Genomic DNA, 24,352 nt, shown 5'->3' on the forward strand with positions numbered 1-24,352 from the left:
GTTGCAAGTTAATAATTTTACATTTAGTTACTGCTGATCCGTCGTGTATTCGAGTTGTGTTTTTCAAGTTATTATTTCAATTAATTAAAGAAATGAATTTACCAAAACTTACAAGCGATTTTCAATCATTAGTTCATCGTATACGAAATAATTCAGTTCCAACCCATCCAGGATATAGGTACTTCAATTTATTCAAGATTAAGATCTTTTGAACATTTTCCTTTAAATTGTTTTCAAAATAAATATGCTCTAGCTGAATGTGGGTTAAAATATACAGGAGTAGAAGATATCGTCGAATGCTTTTGCTGTGGACTTATTCTTCATAATTGGAAACGAGAAGATGACGTTTGGATTGAACATTGCAGATATAATCCAAAGTGTATATATGTATTATTAATGAAGGGAAATCAGTTTGTTCAAAAAGTGTTAAGTAAATATTGTAACAATGAATATATTTGTAATTGTGAAACTAGGTCATACGACACCGTTTGCTAAATCATGTCTTTTCATTATATGTTGTAATAAATAAAAAAAAAATATTATAAACAACTTATATGTGTTAGTTTTTAATCTAATATCTCGTGGACGTATAGTTCAGTGGATTAGTGCGTTAGGTTAATTTAATAAGTTAATTTCATGTTTCAGGTAAGTAAGTATAAATAATTCCCTCTACTCCCTTCACTACACACTAATCTACTGAACTGTACGTTCACATTTTTTTTACCATTTTTTTTTACAACAGATTTAGTATATAATATGTTTACTGATGAAAAAAAACCTCAGTTCAAAGTATATGTTCCATCAGTTACATTATACTAGATTTTTTCATATTGATAGTCTGAAACATTACTATAAATATTATTCATCATGGTTCTACCTATAATCGTATCAAAATCAACCTTCGACATTCGTCCGTATAGTAAGAAGAGCGTTACAGTCGGTTTATTAATTAATAAACAAATTTCGATTATTGTGTTATTAGAATGTAAATTATCAAAGAAGATAATTACTTTAAACTTAGAACAATGGTTTACACTCATGTCTGAATCTAATTACATTTCAATTACTAATAATTTACACACCAGATGTAGACGAACAAAAATATCTGATAACTTTACATATTCAACTAATGTTAAGCAGAGTTCAATTACTTTACATATCAATGATGATTATATCACTTTATCACATATAGATTTATGTAGACTTAAACAGCTTCAACATTGTGTAGATCTCTACATTGCAGAAAAACAGAAACGTCTACCAAGTTACCAAGCTACATTTAACACAGCTTACGATCTAATAAAAAACGACGTCCGTGGTCTACCTATCAGTTGTCAGAGAAATGAATTCACAAACCAGTATATACAAAACTATGATTTTAGTTATTACACTCATCTGCAAAACGATGACACATCATTCCTATATGAAATATTACAATACCATTTTAATACAATGTCAGACTTAATACTTCAGGATTTAATAGTATAAAATAAACAAATATTTATATAATATATTGTATTGTTTATTCAATAAAAAACTCATTTTTTAAAAAAACATATAATAATTAGCCTATTATTTTACTTTTGATTGTACGACGTCCTGGGTCTTGTAGCATCGTGTCAAATATTGACTGCATGGTCTGATTTAAGCTTACATTCAATGTCTGGTCTTTTGACTTTTCGCTTGTATACAACTTAACACCAGCTTCACTAAACTTCCACCTATAATTATTATTTTTTAAATCATGAAATGAAGTGATAATAAAAATACCTATTGAAAAAGATTAACAATAGTTTAAAAAAAGTAAATTAATTATAAATTATTTACCTATCCTTAACCGGAACATTTTCAATATTTGAACATTTATAATGTGTTATCACCCAGTAATCTGTTGGCTTCTCCTCAAATGTAGTTTTTATCGTAATTAAACCGTCACCTTGTCGAAAAGTTAGCGAATTGAAAACTTCCTCATCATATTCTTCTGATCTTAAACGATCACCAACATTGTCTCTGTATGATGCATTCTATAAATGAAAAATATAATTTATATATATATATATATTTTATTTATAATAAAAAATAATTTAACTAACCATTTTCATCTGCTTCTTATTTGTAGATTTTTTTTCATTCGTCTTCTCAACACCACGTTTTAAAGTGGTTTTTGTTTTAGATGTTGATGCTAACGGTTTAACTTTAGAGTCAACGGATTCACTGAAATGTTCATTCTATGGATCATAAAAATAATATTTTTTTTTTTATTTAAAAATGTACAAGTGGTTTTATAACTGATATCTAAAAGAAACATATTTTATTTTTTTATGTTTCTTAATAATTATAACCATAACGTTGAGTAGTGTTACGACTGACCTCCAATTTGTTATTTGGTTTTTAAAAAAACTTTACTTACCTCTGATTCTGAAGAAATAATTGATGTTCTATAAGACATTTTTGAGCTGCGTTGTAGACTGTGTTGAGGACTGATGAACGTTAATGGTTTTACATTGGCTTTTATACACAGATATTAGCCACTACCACAATAATTTATATATGTAAAATGCTAATGTTAATAGCAATGACTTGAAAAACCTTTCTACAAACTTGTTTTACATGAACACAAGTGGCATTATATGAATTATTAAAGAAACAGGATCTAAAATAATCACCCGCCTTGAAAATCAGATTTGATATAACAACGTTAATGACCTCAAAAGACGAATTATTTCCCACCTCTTAACGTTTACGAGGATTCGGAAATAGCTTTGTTATATTTGAAAACACGAAATTTATTTCCAAACATAAATTTAACTAATAACCGACTGGAGATAGATGTAATTCCGTCATTAAATCATGCGCATAAACAAAAAACGTTTATATGTATTTTGGAAGAAGGATGTTATGAAATTGAAGATATTAACAACAAAATTAAGAAAGAGTTATATCACTTCAATAATGAATGGGGAACACAGCTAACATTCAACGTATCTATTGATCACGTCGATTTTAGAACATACATTAAATGCAATGGAAGACTAAAGTTAAATGTTCCAAACAGTATAGCATCTGTTTTTGGATTTGAAAAGAGAACCTATGGACCATTACATGAAGATCTTCGTTCGGGAAAAGCTGCTAATTTAAACACAATTAACTCTATAAAAGTTATGTGTAATATAGCACATGGGTCATTCAACAATCAACTTCAAAGTCATTCAATATATGAGTTTTTCCCTAGTGGAAGAACTGGATCGAAAGTAGTTCAGTCGCCACCAAATTTGATATATTACAGATTAAACAAAACAGTCATTAATTCAATAACTGTACAGTTAGTTGATCAAAACAATAATCCGATCGATAACTTTAATGAGACATTGACAGTTGCTCTGCATATTAAGCGTCACTAGTTTCATTATTAAATTTATATCTCAGATATTAGAATGTACGAGTCAGTCACTTTAAGTTTAACCGGGGACAAAACCACATTATCTGCAAATTATTTTCCGTCTATAAACCTTTACGAAGATTCAGAAATTGCTTTGTTATGTTTGCAGACATTTAATTCATTCCCGAATATCAATAAACATAATAATAAATTTGCTATAGAAGTAGGTGATCATAATAATAATAATGATCGTATGTGGTGTTATATTAAACTGGAAGAGGGATGTTATGAAATTAAAGATATTAAGCATCGCGTTAAGGAACAAATAAATATTTATAATGAAAAATTCAAAACTCAGTTAACATGTGACATTTCGGTTGATCCTAACGATTTCAGATCAAATATAAAATGTAATGGAATACTACACTTTGAGATTGCACATAGCATGGCACCTGTATTGGGTTTTGAAAAACGAGAATATAAGCCAGAGTATGAAAGACTCTTATCTACTCATAGATCGGAAAAACCTATGAATTTAAACACAATTAATTCTATAAAAGTAATGTGTAATATAGCTCAAGGATCATTCAACAACCATCTTCAAAGTCATTCGATTTATGAGTTTTTCCCTAGTGAAACGCTAGGATCGAAAGTAGTACAGTCACCGTCAAATTTAATATATTACAAATTGAATAAAACAAATATTGATACGATAACCGTTCAGTTAGTTGATCAAGATCATAAATTGATTAACAATTTTGGTGAGGCATTGACAATCGTGTTACATATTAAACGTTACGGATCTTGATATGGGATTAAAATTCAATATAAATCCGCTACTTCAGATCAGTTCAACTAGTCATAAGACTAAAGTGGTACCGGTAACATCAAATAAAGTAAAAAAATTGACGTTGAAAAATAAAAAAATTTTGCAAGCTCTAGGTTATCAATTAAAACAAAATGCCTGAAAGTGATATTTTAGATATAAGTTCACGGTACGAGACGGATTCTAAAATAACGAAAATTGAATATCATTCATATACACCGTACACAACATCGTTTAATAATAATGATGAAATACGAATATCAGTACAGCAAACAGATGTTTATCCGTATCTACACGAGAGCTTTATTTTTTTAGAAGGAACAATATCTGAACCTGATAAAGTGAAACTGTGTAATAATGGTTATTCATACCTCTTCGAACAAATACGATTAGAAATAAATGGAATAGAAGTAGATAGCACACGTGTTCTTGGAATCACAAGCTCGCTGAAAGGATACTTATCTGGTACACCAGATAACTATAATTGTTACGAAAATTCTGGCTGGAATTTGAAAAATGGAACACAATTAACAAACGATAAAGGTGAATTCAGTGCTTGCATTCTGTTGTATATGGGTGAGTGTGTATGTAGGCAAGTATGTATGTGTGTACATATATATATTATGTATACATGTATGTACGTAGTGTGTATGGAGGCTTGCATATAAACGCTCAGTTGTGTTGACTCAGGGGAAAATGAGTGTGTGACCATTTTGGTTCTCACGATGGCCTACGTGACCATTTCGGCTGGGTCAGCACATACCAAAGTCCCCGGACAGACCGTTGCGACGGGCCCGGGCGGTGCCCGAGAGTCGGTGGAGTGAAGTCTGATGAGAAGAGTGAACGACACCAGCGTTACTCTGCAAAGCATCTTTTAAGTTTTATTACAGAGCGTCACGTATATTTTAATCAGAGCCTCTCATAGTATTAATTTATCAGTGTTAATATTTTATTCATTTATATTCTATACCGTGTTTAATTCAATAAATCGATAAGTATACATCTATTCAATCCTCGTGTTTCTACATTGTACACCAATACCCAAACTTTGAACGTCATTCGACGGTGGACTACACTTCATTGGTGGCAGCGGTGGGATCTCTAAAAGGGAAAAATTGTCGTAATTTATTTTGCGATAGTACAATTTTGGAGATCTCTAAAGAACCTACGTAAGCTACCGCCGTCTGAATTCAATCGGTTTTGGTGTCAGAAAATCTACAGAAAATCGTCAGAAAATCTTCAGAAAATCGTCAGAAAATCTACAGAAAATCGACAGAAAATCTTCAGAAAATCGACAGAAAATCTACAGAAAATCGACAGAAAATCTACAGAAAATCGTCAGAAAATCTACAGAAAATCTACAGAAAATCGTCAGAAAACCTACAGAAAATCGTTCAGTAATCAGAGACACGAGTGACATAAGGTATACAATATACATATAATATAAGTAATATAGTGTATTAGTGTTTATCGATAACATACGCGCTACTGCCAGTAGGGTCGTAGCTACTTGTCGTTACATCTGACCAGCGGAGTATACGATATTAAATATATATATATATATATACACTCGGGTATATACATTATACGTATATTCAGTGTCATTATATCACCGGACGATCGCGCCGACATTATCGTCCCGCGCCGTCGTCAAGGCTACCCGTTCGCAGAGTTCGTAAGATTTTTCTTTTTTTTAAAAAAAAAAAATAGTGGTAACTCGTACCATACGCGCCGTCATTACATTCGTTGTCGCGTGCCGTATATAATATTTAAATTTTAATACGCGGCGTCGCTAATACATAGTAGCTGCGAAACAGCGCACCGTACGCACGGGCGAAAAGAGTTTGGTCGGCTTCGTCGTTGTCGTCGTCGTCGCCGCCGCAGCCGCAGCCGCCGCCGCCGCCGGGACAACCCGTTACTACGTTACGATACTAGACAGCGCTCCGAGCACATCTACGGGAGAGTTCGGTCGTCGTCGTCGTCGTCGTCGTCGTCGTCGTCGTCGTCGTCGCCGCCGTCGTCGTCGTTGCCGCCGCCGTGTTACACAGTGTCACCGTCAGGGAGGAGTCTTCGTTTCGGTACGCACCGTCGCAGCACGAGAAGGGGCAAGGTCAACGTCGCCAGCAGTGGGTCAACGACACCAAGCAGTAGGTCAGTGGAACAATTCAATTATACAGCGCACAATCTTATCACGCGGTAGACAACAACAATCAAGTGTCAACACAATCATGATGCAACAGTATTTACTATACGTCGTTTCGTAAGTTTTATTTGTAATTACTTGGGGCAGTTAAATTATCTAGTACTTATTTCTTTAGTATAATAATTATTGTTATTATTATTATTTTTTTTTTCCTTATCTAGTATTGCTGGTATTGTTTTGCTAATTTAATTAAAAAAAAAAAAAAAATCAAATCTAATCTAATTCAGTGGGATTTTCTTTTTAAAAAAAAAATATAATAATAATTGGCTTCAGTATATTTAATTTATCTAATAATCAGGCCTTTTTGCTAGTGCATGTCGAACTCAGGGTCAAATGATGGCATTGATTTAAATTTAATAGATTTGGATAGCTCTAGTAGTGAGCCGTCTAGTGGTGAATTTTATGAACCAAGTAGTGGGGTCTTACAAAGGGCAAGGGATACAATAGACCGAACGGACGAACTGCTAGGGTCAACTAGGTATTTATTAAGGAGTCGAAAGACCAAGCCACACACAGAAACTCCAGAGCATCAACAAATTACAGAGCATCCAGAAAATCAACAACAATCAGCGCATACAGAAAATCAACAAAACTCAGAACTTCCAAAGCATCAGCGAAAAACAGAGCATCCAGAACCTCGACCAAATCGTGAAAAGCAACAATATTCACATAAGACAGAACATCAGAACAACCCAGAGCAACAAATAAGAAAGATGGATGACCAGCACAAATCTGTAGCTTCAGATTCTATGACGGAAGCACCCAAGGTTGGAGTAAGTGTCGAAGCAGCAATGCGAGTAGTACCGAACTTTGATGGGGCGAGCCCCGACCAGGCATACCACTTCTTAAGGGCATGCGATTTTGCAGTCAGGATGGTCAATCCAGAACAGATAGAGATGCTAGTACAGGGATTGATAATAAAGCTATCAGGAAGAGCATTGCGATCATTGAGGTACAAGGACATAACGACCTATAAGGAGTTCCGGAAAAATATTGTGGAAATGTCGGAAACGAAGAAGCTGCTTCCACAGTTACACATGAAATTACTAACATGTAGAATGAGTCCTGACGAAGGGGTACAGGAGTATTACAACAAAATGGAGCAACTGTTACACGATTTAATCGGCGCAACAATGGAAGGGGGAGGTTATACGAACGAAACGGACATTGACAGGCTGTTACACAATCAAGTGCTCAACGCTTTTATAAGTGGTCTACCCGAGTCTTATCGAATATTATTAAAAGCGCGAAGCCCTAAAAAACTGAGCGACGCACTGATATTCGCTTTAGAGGAGGAAACGGAACAGAACCTGGCAAAGGAAACACAATTATTTAACCTGCAACTTAATGCCAAAAATCAGCAGCAACATTCGCCCAAACCCAACCCCGGAACGTCTAAACAAAATGAGAACAGAAAGAACGTCAGCGCCAATAAAGGTTGTTTCAAGTGTGGCAGAACTAACCATTTCGCTAAGGATTGCAGAGCCTCACAATGGGACCAAGAAAAGTATAAAGCCAGCCAGCAGAGCGGAAACCAAAATTCAAAAAATGCCGTTAAAACAGTATTAATATGCCGGTATTGTAAGAAAGTAGGACATGAATTGGAAGAGTGCCGGAAAAGGAAATATGTTAACAGCAAAAAGGAGAATCAACAAGAGAAGGCAACAGAGAATCAGGAAGCGGAAAACGGGCACGAGCCGAGCACAATCAGCGCGCGTTCGGTTCAGCAGATTCAAAGCGCTGTCTTAAGCCTGCAACGGCCCTCCACTTCTCAGCCACATTAATAAATAATTCGATCTCGCTCAGGATTGCTCAATGTATAAAGGAAAAAGTAAAGTTGCTGGTGGATACCGGTAGTGAAGTCAACATGATAAAGCTTTCAGAGTTAAAAAAAAATATTCTGGTCGATGAAACCACCATCTACAAGCTAACAGGAATCAATTCACAACCAGTGTTCACCTTAGGTTCAGTCTCCCTAAGTGTCCAACTTGGAACGAATGTCACGACTGCCACGTTCCAGGTCATACATGACAACTTTCCGATATCAGAAGCAGGAATCTTGGGCACCCCATTCCTTCGGGACAAGGAAATAAATATTAACTTCAGAACCTCTACGCTGTCGATAGAACCTATAAATCAGCCGGAACCTCCAGAACCTCCAGAACCTCAGAAGTTTTCACCAACATTAATCATCCAACCACGTTCAGAAACTCTCGTACCTGTTTTGACAGACGAAAAAGAGGGAACAACCCTAATAATACATGCACAGAGCATCGGAGAAGAGGGAATTTTATTGGGAAACATTATCAATTGTGTAAGGGATGGACAAGTTGTGGTTTCAATAATAAACCCATCAGAGGACTCCATAAAATTCTCCCCACCCCAGCTACGAGGTGTACAACATGAAGTCTTCAAGGAATCAAGCGTCTATCTCTGTAATCAAATAGAAGAGCAGGAAAGCAAGGCTAACCGAATGACAGAATTAGCAAAATATATCCAGACGGAGCATCTAAATCCTGAAGAACAGGCCAGCCTGTGGCGAATTTGTAAAAAGTATCAGGATCTGTTCCATCTCGAGGGGGAGCCACTATCGTTCACCACAGCAATTCAACATGAGATTAAAATTCCGGAGGGAACAGCTCCAGTAAACATCAGGCCATATAGGCTTCCTTACGCTCATCGGCAGGTGATAGTCGAACAAATGGAAAAGTTGGAAGAGGATAACATTATTCAACCATCAGAATCACCGTGGAATGCACCTCTTGTAGTAGTACCTAAGAAGCCAGATGCGAATGGAAAACCGCAATTCAGAGTCTGCGTAGACTTCCGTCGTCTTAATCAGTTAACTATCGGGGATGCTTTCCCAATCCCAAGAATCGATGAGATTCTGGACCAACTAGGACGTTCCAGATATTACACCACACTAGACCTCGCCAGTGGATATCATCAAGTCGCAATTCGTCCGCAAGATTCTGAGAAAACGGGATTTTCAACGGACAAAGGTTCCTTACAGAATTGAGAGAAATTAAGATGAATCTACCAGCTGGAACAGCATTACCATTAGACATTAAAACAGAATCTCTAACAGAATTCCTCCAAATTTCGGACCTAACAATCTTTCATCAAGAGCAATACTTAGTTTTCTATATAGGAATACCTTTAATATCTGTTGAGGAGTATACAATGTACCACCCTATTTCACTACCCATCCAATATGATAAAAATACCATAGCCCTAATTGCCCCTGAGGTCGACTACCTGGCATTAAGTAATGATAACGAACATTTTATTTCATTAGAGGTTAGTCAATGGGAATCATGTGTCAAGGTGGGGGTATATACACTTTGTAAGGGTGATCAACCGATCCACTACCGAACGGGATCCGACTTGTGTGAGTTGTCACATCTAACTAACTTTCTTAACCCCCTGAAAGACTGTAGATTCAAACTGGTAACATTAGAGACACCTATTTGGCATCGGTTATCAAAGGCAAACTCTTGGCTGTATTATACTAAACCAGACCTATGTACAATTACGTGCACAGATCCTCCGCAGACCTTTAGAGTTGAGATCTCGGGTGTGGGTAGGTTGACCGCCTCGCCGTCTTGCGAAGTTCATACGGACAGCTGTGTACTCGTACCATTTTCTAAGACCAATAGAGATATACAGATAGATATAATACCAGAAAATCGAAAGTTTAATATAGAATCAATGTTGACAGAAACTCTTTGCTCTGTATTACCGCAGAACCTCACTAATGTAAAAATTTTTAAGGATTTGAACTCCCTAGCCCATAAAGCGATAGAATCGAGTAAACTCGAGCCCAAAACTATAGCACCATTGTTTATATTTAAAGTAGAATTCCACATAACCATTCTTTATGTAACAATAACCTTTTTATTAATATTTATAGGTACAATAGTTATAAAGTTTAGAAATAAGGTTGTAAAAATGTATAGTCCAGAGGTAGCAGACAATCTTTCAAATAATGACCAAGATAACCTTTAAGTTTATATAAAAAAAAAATATATATATTTTGTATTGCCTTAAGATAAAAGTTAAGTTAAGTTAATTTAAGCATTACAGACACCATGTGGCGGTATTGTAACTAGGTGTACCCGTAGTTTAAGAGATTTGTAAAAGTAATGAATTAGGTCGCAGGGACTGCTCCAGTTTAACGCTGGGGGTATGTTGTATATGGGTGAGTGTGTATGTAGGCAAGTATGTATGTGTGTACATATATATATTATGTATACATGTATGTACGTAGTGTGTATGGAGGCTTGCATATAAACGCTCAGTTGTGTTGACTCAGGGGAAAATGAGTGTGTGACCATTTTGGTTCTCACGATGGCCTACGTGACCATTTCGGCTGGGTCAGCACATACCAAAGTCCCCGGACAGACCGTTGCGACGGGCCCGGGCGGTGCCCGAGAGTCGGTGGAGTGAAGTCTGATGAGAAGAGTGAACGACACCAGCGTTACTCTGCAAAGCATCTTTTAAGTTTTATTACAGAGCGTCACGTATATTTTAATCAGAGCCTCTCATAGTATTAATTTATCAGTGTTAATATTTTATTCATTTATATTCTATACCGTGTTTAATTCAATAAATCGATAAGTATACATCTATTCAATCCTCGTGTTTCTACATTGTACACCAATACCCAAACTTTGAACGTCATTCGACGGTGGACTACACTTCAATTCCATTGAAATATTGGTTAGGACTGTTTGAAGATTATAAAAAAATATTAGTAAATTCAAGATTGGAATTAATATTAACTCGAAGTCATACTGATTTAAATGCGTTAAGTCTTAAAAGTGATATAGTTGCTGCTTCAGGTAAAGTTGTATTAAATAAAATAGTCTGGAAGGTTCCGCATATTACTGTTGATGATGAAGAAAGGTTAAAGTTATTGAAACTTGTAGAAAAAGAAAAAAGTTTGTTTATTCCTTTTAGATCTTTTGAAACTTTTGAATATCCTGAACTCGGGACTACTAAAAAAGTAGTATGGAACTTGAAAACCGCTTCAAAATTAGAAAAACCACGATTTATTATAATTGGATTACAAAAAGGTCGTAAAAATACACTAACAAAAGATTGTAGTATATTCGACCATTGTAATCTAACGAACGTTAAAGTATTTCTAAACTCGATTGCATATCCGTATGATAATTTGAATTTAGATTTTTCAAAAAATAATTTTACATTATTATATGATATGTATACATCGTTTCAAGAATCGTATTACGAAAAAAGTATACGGAACCCTATATTGAGTCCATCTACTTTTCTATCGAACGCACCCATTATAGTTATTGATACTTCAAAACAGAATGATTCGGCAACAGCCTCAGCAGTGGATGTTCAATTGGAAATTGAAGCATCGGAATCTCTTACAGGTGTAACTGCTTATTGTTTGTTAATTCATGATCGTATTGTAGAATATGTACCTTTTACTAGAGAAGTAAGAAAACTTGTGTAATTTTATTGAACAAAATAAAAAAAGTTTATTAAATAATTTGTGTTCTTTACTTGAAATATAATTTTTATAAAAATATTTGATTGAAAAAATTTTAAAAAACGGGGAAAAATAGTTGATACGGTAAATATTTTTGTGTAAGGCGCAAATAGGTGGACAATCTTGTGTAATCACCGTATTGTGTTACGCGGTAAATCAGAGTGCTCCAAGGGAGAATTTTCCGCTTGAAAAAAAAAAATTACCGTGGAAAAGCTGGCTGTGAACATACAAATATATACTACTTAATTCAACTACACTTTTGTATGTCTGAGATTGCAATTCAACGACACTATTGTATGCCTGAAATAGTAATTCAACGACACTTAGTATGCCTGAATAGTAATTCAACGACACTTTTGTATATCTTAGCCGTCTAAAATTAACTTTCTTAACCTTAGACAGCTACACCTAACCTAACTACACCTAACACTAAAAAAAAAAGAAAAGAAAAACAATGTTTAAAAAATGATCTAATAATAAAACAACACTATAAAAAATGAAAACTAAAAATAATAAAAACACAATTAAAACCAATAAAAAATGTAAATTTCTAACAATTTAATGTTTAGAATTAGCACTTTGCAGAATAACCGCAGAAAACAAAAGTAAATGCGCTTGGAATAAATCGAATAATTAATATTTCTAACAATTAAATGTTTAGAATTAGCACTTGGTAGAAACACTGAAGTAAGTGCGCAAGGAAAATGCAGCGGAAAACCGAATTGAAATGTGAAGAAAAACCCGGATCACTTGCGCCTGAAAAATACACAGTTTAATTTTAAAATAAACTATAAATATTAAAGTATTCAATAATATTTTACACTTTTATAAATCATCATTAAACGTGTGACAATGCCACACTGGCACACATGGATAATAAATTAAGATATTATTTTAAGAGAACAAAATTATTAAAGACATGATAATTTTAAATTAAAAAAAAAAAGTATTACTTGTTATAAAATTATGTTAATATAAAAACGAACTTTAATTTTAAAATTAATCTTTAGTTTCTTCATAATTATTTTTTGTAGAACAATTATTAATTCTATGATGCCTGTAGCCTGTGCTGACGATTTGGCACTTACCAAATATTGAATATTCAAACAATAAATATTACACATGTATCATTTTAATAATTAAATTAAATTAAGTCTAAAAAGGATACAACCATAGGCGTGCGCACAGGGGCAGCAAGGTGTGCTCTTGCTGCTCCTGGACGGTTTGAATATATTTGTATGGGCCGAACTATTACTATATAATAATAACATAACATAATAATAAAGAATAATGTGTTATTGATATTTGATGTATTTTTAATTTTGATTTGGTATACCGGTGTTGAGCAAAAACAATCTATGATTAACCAATGATTATTGTTTAAAATATTTTTATTTAAAGGTCAAAAGTTAAATTTTGATTTTGAGCTTAAAAATGTTAACTTAATACCCATGTATGGGCCGGTAAAAATATTCGCTGCCCCTGACTTGAAACTCTACGCACGCCTATGGATACAACAATACTGAGTTCAATAATAAATACAATAATCCAATCTTGTGTACAACAATAAATGTAAACTGCATGCCACCTGAAAATGGTTGGGAAAATAAATACAATGGGAAGTACCAGAGAAAGTTGTATTTACTTATCGTGTCATGAAATCTAGTCATCCAACAGCTTGCCGGTAAAACACGATTGCGTACGGTCTGTATCGACATACGCAATCGTGAACATTAAATGTTCACGATTGCGTACGATTTTTATCTGCAACTTTGAAGCACTGTTGCCATTTTCTTATACTTATTAAGAAACATATAGAGCGCGTGGCCCTAAAAATAAATTCTAATATGATTGACTTTGGAATTGTCCAAGATCGACCGGTCGATTGCGATCGACTGTTAAGCGCTCAATATTGTTCTATATTATAGAACATATAATTTAAAATTAATTGAGATTCGATAGGTGATATTTAATAGGCGATAACGAAATCGGTTATTTTACTAGGATATTTTAGGATACTCGCACTCGATAAAATATTATGAATACTACAGTATAGGTACCTATCATCATTTAATAACTCAGTGAATAACCGTCGTTGGACTAATCAACTTCATCGCGTGTTTAGTGTTTTTCGAGTGAAATATGGAAAATAAAGTTAATTTTATAACTTCTGAAAAGGGTAAACCTCTAGTTTTACTAAATCTGCATAAATATCGGTTTATTAGAGAAAGAAAAGACGGAATGAAAAAATGGTTGTGTACAAAAAAAACATGTTATGCTAATATTTTGACAAATGGAGAGTATGTGCATGAAACAATTAATGAACACAACCACACTGAAAATTCACAGCAGAGCATTGAACGACAAGTATTACGGGAAGCTTGTAAAAGAAAATCAAATGATACTATTTGTGTAAGACCTATAAAAATAATTAGAACCGAACTTATGGGGAACGATCACTCTGAAATCGAGCACAGAGATGTACGGTCAATTCGAAAAGCGATGTACGATAAACGTCGAAAAAATTATCCCGCTTTTCCAAAATCACTAACTGAGTCAATTGAACAGCTTAAAGCAATGGAAAATGACGATATAATACAATTTCAAGGTGAACAATTTGTTTTTATTCCCGACAATAAATCGTTTATTTGTGTTACTACAGAACAGAATCTTAATTTTATGACAAGTACAAGTGAATTTTTCGCTGATGGTACTTTCAATTATGCACCAACATTTTTTACCCAACTATACACAATAAATGGTTATAAAAATGGGTTTTATATACCAGTGGTATACTTTTTATTACCAAATAAATCAAAAAAAATGTACGCAGACATGTGGTTGTTTTTACAAGAACTATGCGAAAAAATTGTTTTTAAAAATTTATTGGTTCTTAAACTACATTTGGATTTTGAAATCGGTGCCCATGAAGCGGCAAAAGAAGTTTTCCCTAACATCGAAATAGATGCATGTCGATTTCACTTAGGACAGTCTTGGTGGCGCAAAGTGAGTTTATTAAATTAAATAAATTAAAGTCAATAGTTAATCAATACATTTGGGTTATTTGTAGATTAATTCTGAAAAAGAACTTCGTTTGGCCTACACTAAAAACTCCGATTTGGGAAAATGGTTAAAACTTTTTTTTGGATTACCATTTTTACCTTTTCAAGATATCCAAAATGCGTTTGGTGAACTCATATCAATTTGTCCCGATTTAAATATTGGATGTTTGTTTTCTGACTATATTTTAAATACATACGTGGAGAATGGTTGTTTATTTCCACCAGAAATTTGGGCACAAGAGCCATCCGAAAATCCCCGGTAAATATTCAACTATATAATTGCTATAATAACTATTATTTTGTATTTATTTTTATCTTTTTTAAGTACGACAAATGGATCTGAAAGTTTTCATCGAACTTACAACGCTCAATTTCATAGCTCCCATCCTTCTGTTTATGTAGTTCTTTCAATTCTAAAAGAAACGCAAGTGGAAACATGTACGAAAATTCAATCAGTATTTAAAGGTCGGATTAAAAAAATGGAAAATGCTGATTTAATTCGTATAAAAGAAGCCATGAAAGAATATAACAAGTACAAAATTCATAGAAATATTATAACATATTTATCAAAAATTTGTTATTTAAGTTGTACCAAGGTATAACATTTTTTATTATATTATTTTTAATTATTTTATTTTGTATACTATAACATAATTGTCGAAAATTGAGATTTTTAAGTGGTTCCAAGTATAAAATTTTTTACTATATTATTTAAACATTTTATTATTTTTAATTATTTTATTTTGTATACTATATTATAACATATTTGTCGAAAATTGAGATTTTTAAGTGGTACCAAGTATAACATTTTTTACTATATTATTTAAACATTTTATTATTTTTAATTATTTTATTTTGTATACTATATTATAACATATTTGTCGAAAATTGAGATTTTTAAGTGGTACCAAGTATAACATTTTTTACTATATTATTTAAACATTTTATTATTTTTAATTATTTTATTTTGTATACTATATTATAACATATTTGTCGAAAATTGAGATTTTTAAGTGGTACCAAGTATAACATTTTTTACTATATTATTTAAACATTTTATTATTTTTAATTATTTTATTTTGTATACTATATTATAACATATTTGTCGAAAATTGAGATTTTTAAGTGGTACCATAGCTTAAGTCATAAAATTTAAATTTTACTGATCAAAAATAAAAACATAAATTTGGCAACGTTGCACAGTAAATCGTACGCAATCGTTTGACTTTTGGGGTAAATATTAAAGTTAATGGTTTAACGTACGCAATCGTGTTAACGTACGCAATCGTGTTCTCAAAAAGATACATCGTACGCAATCGTGTGGTACCCCAGCTTGCGAGCTGAAATACTAAAAACATGAACACTCCTTCAATGATAGAACTGTGAGTAGTAAATCACAGTGAGTAAAAAAAATTGAACCATCGTTAAATCCCGACACACGAACACAGATAACGCTCTTATCTTTAAATGTTGTAATATATATTATAGAATATAAATATTCATAGCACACATAAAAACTGAACTATCCTAAAAAACCAACGAACAAACACAGATAATGTTCTTACCTATAAATTTTAAGAGAAGTCAATTCACTTTAATTTTTAAACTAAAACGTAATTTTCTAAGCGTAAATTTGCTATGTTACGCGCTTGTAAGACTGCAAGAGACAACGAATGCCAATGCTGGAACGTCCTCTTAATTGAAGGGCCTGCTCGTGTGTCTTGTAGTAAGGCGGACAATATGAGATTTCGTCACCGTCTATAAATATGACATTTGTAACCAAAAATGAAAAACGTGATTTTTCATTCAAAATATTTTATATTCAGAATATTTTTCATTAAAACATTTATAATCTTTTTTAAGGTTTAATTAGTACATAACATATAATTTTTTTTATTAATATATATTAATGAAAAAATTGCATTAAAAATGAAAAAAATACAATTACCTAGGGAACTTTTTTACATTTTTAGATTCTGAGCGGAGCGATGAATGTATTGATTTTACCATGATGTGTGTGTTTTTTTGTGTCTGTCATCACGTTCAAATCAAGTTCAAATTTTGACTAAATACGTAAAAATTACGGCAATGTTCAAATTATCTAACAGATTTTAACAATAGCAGTTGAAAAATAAAATAAATTCACAGTCACAATTTATTTTACAAGCATTTAAATTTTGAATTTTGACAACATACATAAAAATCATGAAAATTATTTTATGCTAGAAATTCATTAAAAATTTCCTTTTATATCTAAGAATTTAAAATTTTATTTAAGGCTCCTAACATATTTTTACAATAGCAGGTGAAAAATAAAAGAAATATATTGGCACAATTTTTTTTTACAAGCCATTCAAAGTTTGAATTTTGACAACATATGTAAAAATCACGAAAATCACGAAAATTATTTTAAACAAGAAATTCATAAAAATGTTTCTATTTAAATCTAAGATTTGAAAATTATTAATAATCTATAATATATCCTAGACAGATAAACCGTCTTCGCTCAGAATCGTTTTTCGTATACAATGATATAATATCATTGGATTCAAATTTAATTCCATCCATTACAGTAACCCACTTGTAACCTACTGTACAGCAGAGCGACATCCACGACTTACCCGCCTTCTAGATTCTGAACGAAGTGATGAATGTATTGATTTTACAATGATGTGTGTTTTTTTTTTATGTTTGTTTTTGTGTCTGTGTACAGCATAACTAGTCGAAATAATGCTTCAATTTCAAACTTTGGGGGTGGATTCCGATGTAAAAGTGAATATCCTTGGTGCATATAGAGGTCAAAAGTAAACATTTTCCAACAGTTTTCAAAAAAATCGAGAAAAACAAAAAAAAAAAATGACAGAAAAACGGGAATTTTTACGCAAAACCAGTTTTCGACCAAATCGATATTTTTACATGAAAATTTTACCAGTTATTTAGATTGGTATTTTCTTTAAATGATTTAATTTTCAAAATATTTTGACTTTTTTTGAGATATTTATAGACAACTAAAATTTTCAATTTTACTAAAAAAATTTTTTTAAGTGTCAATAAATTGTTTTTGGCCATATAAAAATACTTGAAATTTTAATACAAAGTTTCTCTTAAGTTATTCTTATAGTGATTAAAAAATTATAAGAGTACATATAGGCACAATTTTCTTTTATTAGCATTTGTAGTTCAAATATTGACAAAAATTCGTCAAAACCATGAATATATTTTTTTTTGTGTCTGTCATCTCGTTTTGGAGCAGTAAAAAAGCTTCAATTTTTGACTTCAGTACCTTATATTCGATCAGAAAGTGAATCTAGTTGGTACTTTGGTGGTCAAAAGTATATTTTTCTAAATAATCGGGATAAACAAACTAAAAATTAAGGGAAAAACGGGAAATAAGTTTTCGACAAAATCGATTTTGATTATTGAAGTAACTTTAAAACAAATGACCATTGATACATGAAATTTTCACCGAATGTTTTTATAAGTATATTCTATCCGCCATGAAATTTTCAAAAATGTTTGACTTATGTTGTACTATTCACAGGTATATGCAATTTTCGATAATTATTAGTTTTTTTTATAATTAATATCGATAAAAATTTATTTTTTGGGTAGAAAATATTGAAGATTTAATACAAGGCTCTTAATATATTGTTACAATAGCAGTTACCTAACCTAACTCAATTTTTTTGTATCTATAATAGTGCAGCCTGTCTAACTGTGGTGCATAATTAAGGGTGATAAATACTCCCCCCAATCTTTTACTTTACTATTAACATTTTATATTTGGTGTGGTAGGTAGGTTACTTTATGAGGCTAACAGATTTTGCTGAAACCATATAATACTACCCCTCCCCAACCAAATTCCTAATTAAGCCACTGCTGTGGTGAGTACCCAGACTCCACTCGCCCTGCCCTAGGGACAAGACATTGCGCAACCATAACAAATTGCAGCTTTTAGGGCTGAAGCAAGACCCATTCTAAAGTCATTGTGTTGACAAAAATATAGTATGTCTGACAATGATCAGCAGAAATTATTTACACGAAAAACACTGAATTATTAACTATCCAATTTTAAATAAATATGTATAGCAGTAAAATATTGAACTTTTGTTTACCTTTCTACTTTATAAATGAAACATTGTATGGGTACGTCGTCCGTGTACCAAATTATTATTATTTTTTTTTGTCTTTTAAATAGTTTAATAGTTGTGGTAGTGCCTACCCGCACCACAATGAGAAATAAAGGTATTAATTTTTAGCTACTTTAAGACAATAAATATATATTATAATGACAGTACATCATATACTTTTTGAAAAGTACTTGAACATAGTTAATTTGAAGGCTTTCTCAAATTTTCAAATACTTGTTATTCGTTTTAGTTTTATATAATATAATCGCATAAAAAAAATTCTTTATTTAATTTTAATATTTTTTCTATGAATTAAAATTCTAATTCTGATAATTCGACAACAAAAAAAACCAAATGCGTAACTTTGATAATTACACCAAATTATACGGCGTAAAGGCTCTATAAATGTAACGTACAATAACACGAAAATTGATTCTGTTGATATATAACGTGAAAAAATGTAGTGTAAAAAAAATGAAAGTAGCTGAAGATTAAAAGTATATATAAATACTTTTTTTTTTAAGTATTTGTATTCATATTAGGCACTCAATTACAACTTTTATTGCAGAGTATTCAAACATATATTATATTGTAAATACTTTTCAAAATAAGTATGTTCCCATTGTGCATTTGACCAACAACACATCTCAGATATGGTTGTTTTAAAGTCTCAAACTTTTCATTCAAAGTCTATTACACATCAATGAGATGATCTACGATTACTGCTCTAAAACTACATGTCTACATCCCTTTAACTGGGCATAGGTGTTGTAAAAAAAATAAAATGGTTACATTCTAAATAGTAAATATCATGCAGTACAATGTGTGAAGTTTTAAGTACAGGTCGTATAATAGTAACATATACTAACATTGTTATGTTGCAGAGAAGTTGTGTAGTCTTATATTTGTGTTGTTTAATATCAACTTATTCACCTACCTACGCACACACATGACACATGTATAGGTAAGTAGGTGAATATCAACGTATCGATAAACAAAATTATATCACTCACCTTACACGTCTTCTGTAATAATTTTGTGAAGTTATACCTATATTATATTATATTTAAATGTATTATTAATACGCACGTGATTACATTATAAAAAATGCATATTACCTAAAGATATAATATTAATCTAATATAAAGCATCTATCGTGTTTAATGATATACTTAATTGTTTGACTGATTTATTTTTGTACTTGTAATATTATTGAATACTTAAAAAAAAAATCACCTCTGGGGAGACGTGCGACGTATGCCGGACGGGCAATGATCGCCGGTGGTGTAGATCGCCACAAACCGCCGCGATCGTTCATATGGGGCCCTGGTATGTGTAGGCCCAAAAGTAACCACCTAAAATAAAATTGAGAAAGTGAAGGAATTATAAAAATTACGTCTATCACAAAATCGTAGGATTGTTATGGGCTCCTGGTCAGTGTTGGGAATTATCTAGATAAATTATCTTTTAAAGTTTACCTAGATAATTTGAATATTATCAATGTCCCAACAAAATATTATATTTTTTTTTAAAATCACTATATTATAATAATATTACAAATATGAACAATCAGGCCAAATATGAACACCTCAACCGTGTTGTAGCTTATGATATTGAATAAAACCAATTTCCTAATTTAGCCAAAATCCTAATTTCAATTATTTATAAAATTAGAAGTATTAATAAAATAATAAGAGGACATCGTGTTAAAAATAACAATAACGTAGAGCCTTCCAATAACAATTTTACCTTAAAGTTTTATAATAGATTAAACTATTGAAACTAGTGAACGAAAATACAAAGGCATTTGACATGGCTTATTTAAAACCAACTTTTTCTTGAGATATTATTTTTTTCTTAGTTAGTAATTAATATATTATATGCGTATGAATCATTTAGGTTTGAGGTGTTGATATAATAAATGTTATGATTAAAATAAAAGGCACAATTCATAGTTGTTATGAATATTATGCCGTCGTATCATTATATTGATATAAATATAACAATATAAGAATACTAAATACTTAGCTGTATAAATACGAAATAAGTCTAAAAAAAAATAATTATTATCTATATTGTTATCTAGATAAATGTATTGTTATATTTAAATAAATTTAATTTTTTTAGTATCTATTCCCAACACGGCTCCTGGTACGTATGGGATGCTTAAGTAGCAACACTAAAAACGTCGAGGAAAAAGTAAGAAACTGTGTTTATTTAAAACAAACTAACTAAACAAGTGTTTGACATAGCAAATTCAATAGCAGTTCACGTTTAGCCAAGGCTGGGCAAGTTAACTATATTTTAACTCGTTAAGTTAATACACAAAAGACAAAAATGTAAGTTAAGCTAAAGCTAAAAGTTACTTTTCTTACTTACCTATTTAACTCGTTAAAATTTAAAAGTTAATTTGAAAAAAAATTGACTTAACTCAGTTAAAAATAAGTTAATTTTCTTTTTTCATGTAAAATAAATGATCACACATTTTTATTTAAGCTTAACAAATAACATAATATAGTGCAACGTGGAAGTCTTACTATTTTTAATAAATATAATACGTAATTGTATTAATTAATAATTACAATAGGTACTATTAGTAAGAAATACTTACATACTACTTACGTACTTAAAACAAATTATAAAATTAAACAAAACAAATAAATTATTTCAATGTGTTTTTTTTTTACCTACAGGCTACAAGTTTTCCAAAATTATGGTTAAACTTTAATATTTTTTATATGTTGATATCCTCTAAATTTGTTAATTGTAATTATCAAATTTGGATTTGGAGTTAATTAAATGGATTACACACATAAATATTGGATACAACATACAAATAAACTTATTAAGTTAATACCTATTGTTATTTCAAATATAGAAATAATGCAAAACACTCTCATACTAAAACATATATAATATTTGGTTATTGTCACAATTATAATTTATGCATATATAATACAAATAAGTTGTAAAAATCAAAATACAATTTTAACTCTAAAAAATTTATATTAAGAAAAATAAATGAATTAACGTGAGCGGTAAAGAGAAAGAGATAGCGACTAACGATTTTATTTTCGTTACTCACGGTTTTTTTGGGCTAGGATCCCTCCGCTAAAACGTTTCAAAATTCGTTAAGTTAGAAGTTATTTATGAAAATAAAAATTACTCGATCAGTAACTTAGTTCAAAGTAACTTAACTTCTTAATTTAATTTGAACTTTTTAACACGTGAATGCCCAGCCTTGCGTTTAGCTCTGGCCTCTGTTAGCTTAGAGTTTAGAGTGAACGACCTCTTATAAAAATCAAAGGTACCTTTGATTAATTTATTATCTAGATTATCACATGGGATTTTTATTTTGTTTTAATTTTAAAGCGAGTTATGAGTGTTTTAAAAATTGTACATTTTTTGTATGTATTGTCAGTGTTAGTAAGAGTCCGAAGTTTTTTATTAATAATATATTATTATTATTATTATTATTATTGAAATATATTAAGTACTACATTAATGACTAGTATATGTGTATTAACTATTAGATACACACATTTTCATTGTTGCTATATAATATATATTATTATTATTTATTACTGCGGTGTTAGTATGTTATTTTATTGTTATTATAATATTTTACATATTACTGAAAAAATTGAGACTATGCAGCAAGCGACATTTTAATGCAATCGACTTTTTAATCGTGTTTATCATAATTTATTTTAATATTTCAGTATTGATTTTGGGAATTTTAATTTCGAATTTAATATCGCACAATCAATAAATTAGCCAAAAAGGTTCACACGTGACCGATTTATTTTTGTATCTGTACTGACTGTACTAACTGAATACTTTTAAAAAGTATCTACTTATATCATTGATTATGGCCCACGGGTCGCCGGATGATCAATTATCGCTGGTGATGTAGGCCGTCACAAACCGACGCGATCGTTCATATGGGGCCCTAGTATGTGTAGACCCAAAAGTAACCGTCTAAAACAAAATTGAGTAAAGGAATTATAAAAATTGCGTCTATCAACAAATCATATAATTTTTATGGAGTCCTGGTACGTATGAGGCGCTTAAGTGGTCAACACTTAAAACGTGTCGAGGAAAAAGGAAGGAACTGTGTTTTTATCATTTAAGAGGACGCCACACCCACATGACGTGTTGTCTCCGTCTGACAAGTGCGTAACATGGCAAATTTTACGCTCAGCAGTTCGCGTTTAGCAGCGTAACACAACAGCTCACAGTCTAGAACGCCACGCCCACTGCCAGCCAGACCGACAAGGTAAGGACGGAGGCGCAGCAGGTGAGGAACAAACGAAAGTTCCAAAAACTGAAGGAGAAGAGACAGACGAGGGAACGCAACGCGAGCCAACAAATACGGCTCGCCAAGCTACCCACGCCAGTCTCCGAACCGGAGGCCGCCAGCGCACCACCGTCCCAAACCACACAACCAACGGCGATGGAGGTGGGCGCACCGGTGGCTAAGGGACAGAACCCCAAAGAGCCGGAAGCGTCCACCAGCCAGGTGCAACAAGACCAAGCTTCCACTGTGGAGTCAGCCACCGTGGACGCATGGCTGGCAGCGCCAGGTCCATCGCTGGAGGAGCTGCTGGAGATACAGTACGACAACAGGTCGTTCTTCACTCCAGCCGGGTCTCCCAACCGACCAATTGAAAGATGTTCAAGATCTAGTATCAAAATATTGGAAACCTCAAAAGGGATGGATTAAGTCCCCTACAAACTCGCGTGGATCGTTATCATTTTCCCATTATTCCCTCCCTATAAAACAATTCTTAAACCGCGTCTTTAAGTATAAAATGTTTTATAATATATAAAGTTGACCCCTCCAGGGGTGGAGGGGGGCGACGGTTCATAAAACGTGACACTGCAGGCGTTAAAATTATTCGGATTTCGTGTACCATACGCCGAACGTGTTTACCCACACTGCAGCACGCCCCCAAGAGCACCTCCACCGGATCGGTTGCGCTGGTGCGCACTTATCGAGCACGGTTCGTCCAATCAGATCGTCGAACGCCATTCCTACTACCTACTACATGTTACAGCAATTATAAATTATAATATATTCTCCCCTCGTGCGGACGACGTCGTCCGAGTCCGCCTAACGTTCTTGTACCGTGCCTGTTGCCGCTCATTCGTCCTACCGCTCTCGTGCCGCCGCGTCTCTGCCTATTATACACCGTTCGGCTGTTCCTAATCGTCCCTCCTTCACC

At 32.5% G+C, this 24,352-nt stretch overlaps 4 protein-coding genes across 4 annotated transcripts; 3 read left to right on the forward strand and 1 right to left on the reverse strand.

Annotated features, from left to right (window-relative positions):
- Positions 1 to 1,500: 1,500 nt before the first annotated feature.
- On the reverse strand, positions 1,501 to 2,729 carry LOC149059799 (uncharacterized). The gene is made up of 4 exons (XM_089215707.1): positions 2,411 to 2,729; positions 2,094 to 2,228; positions 1,828 to 2,024; positions 1,501 to 1,721 (listed from the first exon to the last, which is right to left on the reverse strand). Exons 1-4 carry the CDS (start codon positions 2,447 to 2,449, stop codon positions 1,565 to 1,567), a joined length of 528 nt encoding a protein of 175 aa, XP_089071833.1. The 5' UTR covers positions 2,450 to 2,729; the 3' UTR covers positions 1,501 to 1,564.
- A 705-nt stretch (positions 2,730 to 3,434) lies between these two features.
- On the forward strand, positions 3,435 to 4,187 carry LOC149059800 (uncharacterized). Its single transcript, XM_089215706.1, has one exon. It carries the CDS (start codon positions 3,435 to 3,437, stop codon positions 4,185 to 4,187), a length of 753 nt encoding a protein of 250 aa, XP_089071832.1.
- Positions 4,188 to 4,337: 150 nt separating this feature from the next.
- Positions 4,338 to 5,029, forward strand: LOC149059801 (uncharacterized). The gene is made up of 2 exons (XM_089226243.1): positions 4,338 to 4,781; positions 4,896 to 5,029. Exons 1-2 carry the CDS (start codon positions 4,340 to 4,342, stop codon positions 5,027 to 5,029), a joined length of 576 nt encoding a protein of 191 aa, XP_089082369.1. The 5' UTR covers positions 4,338 to 4,339.
- An 8,800-nt stretch (positions 5,030 to 13,829) lies between these two features.
- LOC149059802 (uncharacterized) lies at positions 13,830 to 15,539 on the forward strand. Its single transcript, XM_089216584.1, has 2 exons — positions 13,830 to 14,938; positions 15,003 to 15,539. The coding sequence occupies exons 1-2, from the start codon at positions 14,075 to 14,077 to the stop codon at positions 15,255 to 15,257; spliced, it is 1,119 nt and encodes a 372-aa protein (XP_089072710.1). The 5' UTR covers positions 13,830 to 14,074; the 3' UTR covers positions 15,258 to 15,539.
- The last annotated feature ends 8,813 nt before the right edge of the window (positions 15,540 to 24,352 follow it).

The sequence above is a fragment of the Diuraphis noxia genome, unplaced genomic scaffold, assembly GCF_037042655.1.
Source record: "Diuraphis noxia isolate RWA-SAM2 unplaced genomic scaffold, SU_Dnox_SAM2 contig0001, whole genome shotgun sequence".
Taxonomy (NCBI): Eukaryota; Metazoa; Arthropoda; class Insecta; order Hemiptera; family Aphididae; genus Diuraphis; species Diuraphis noxia.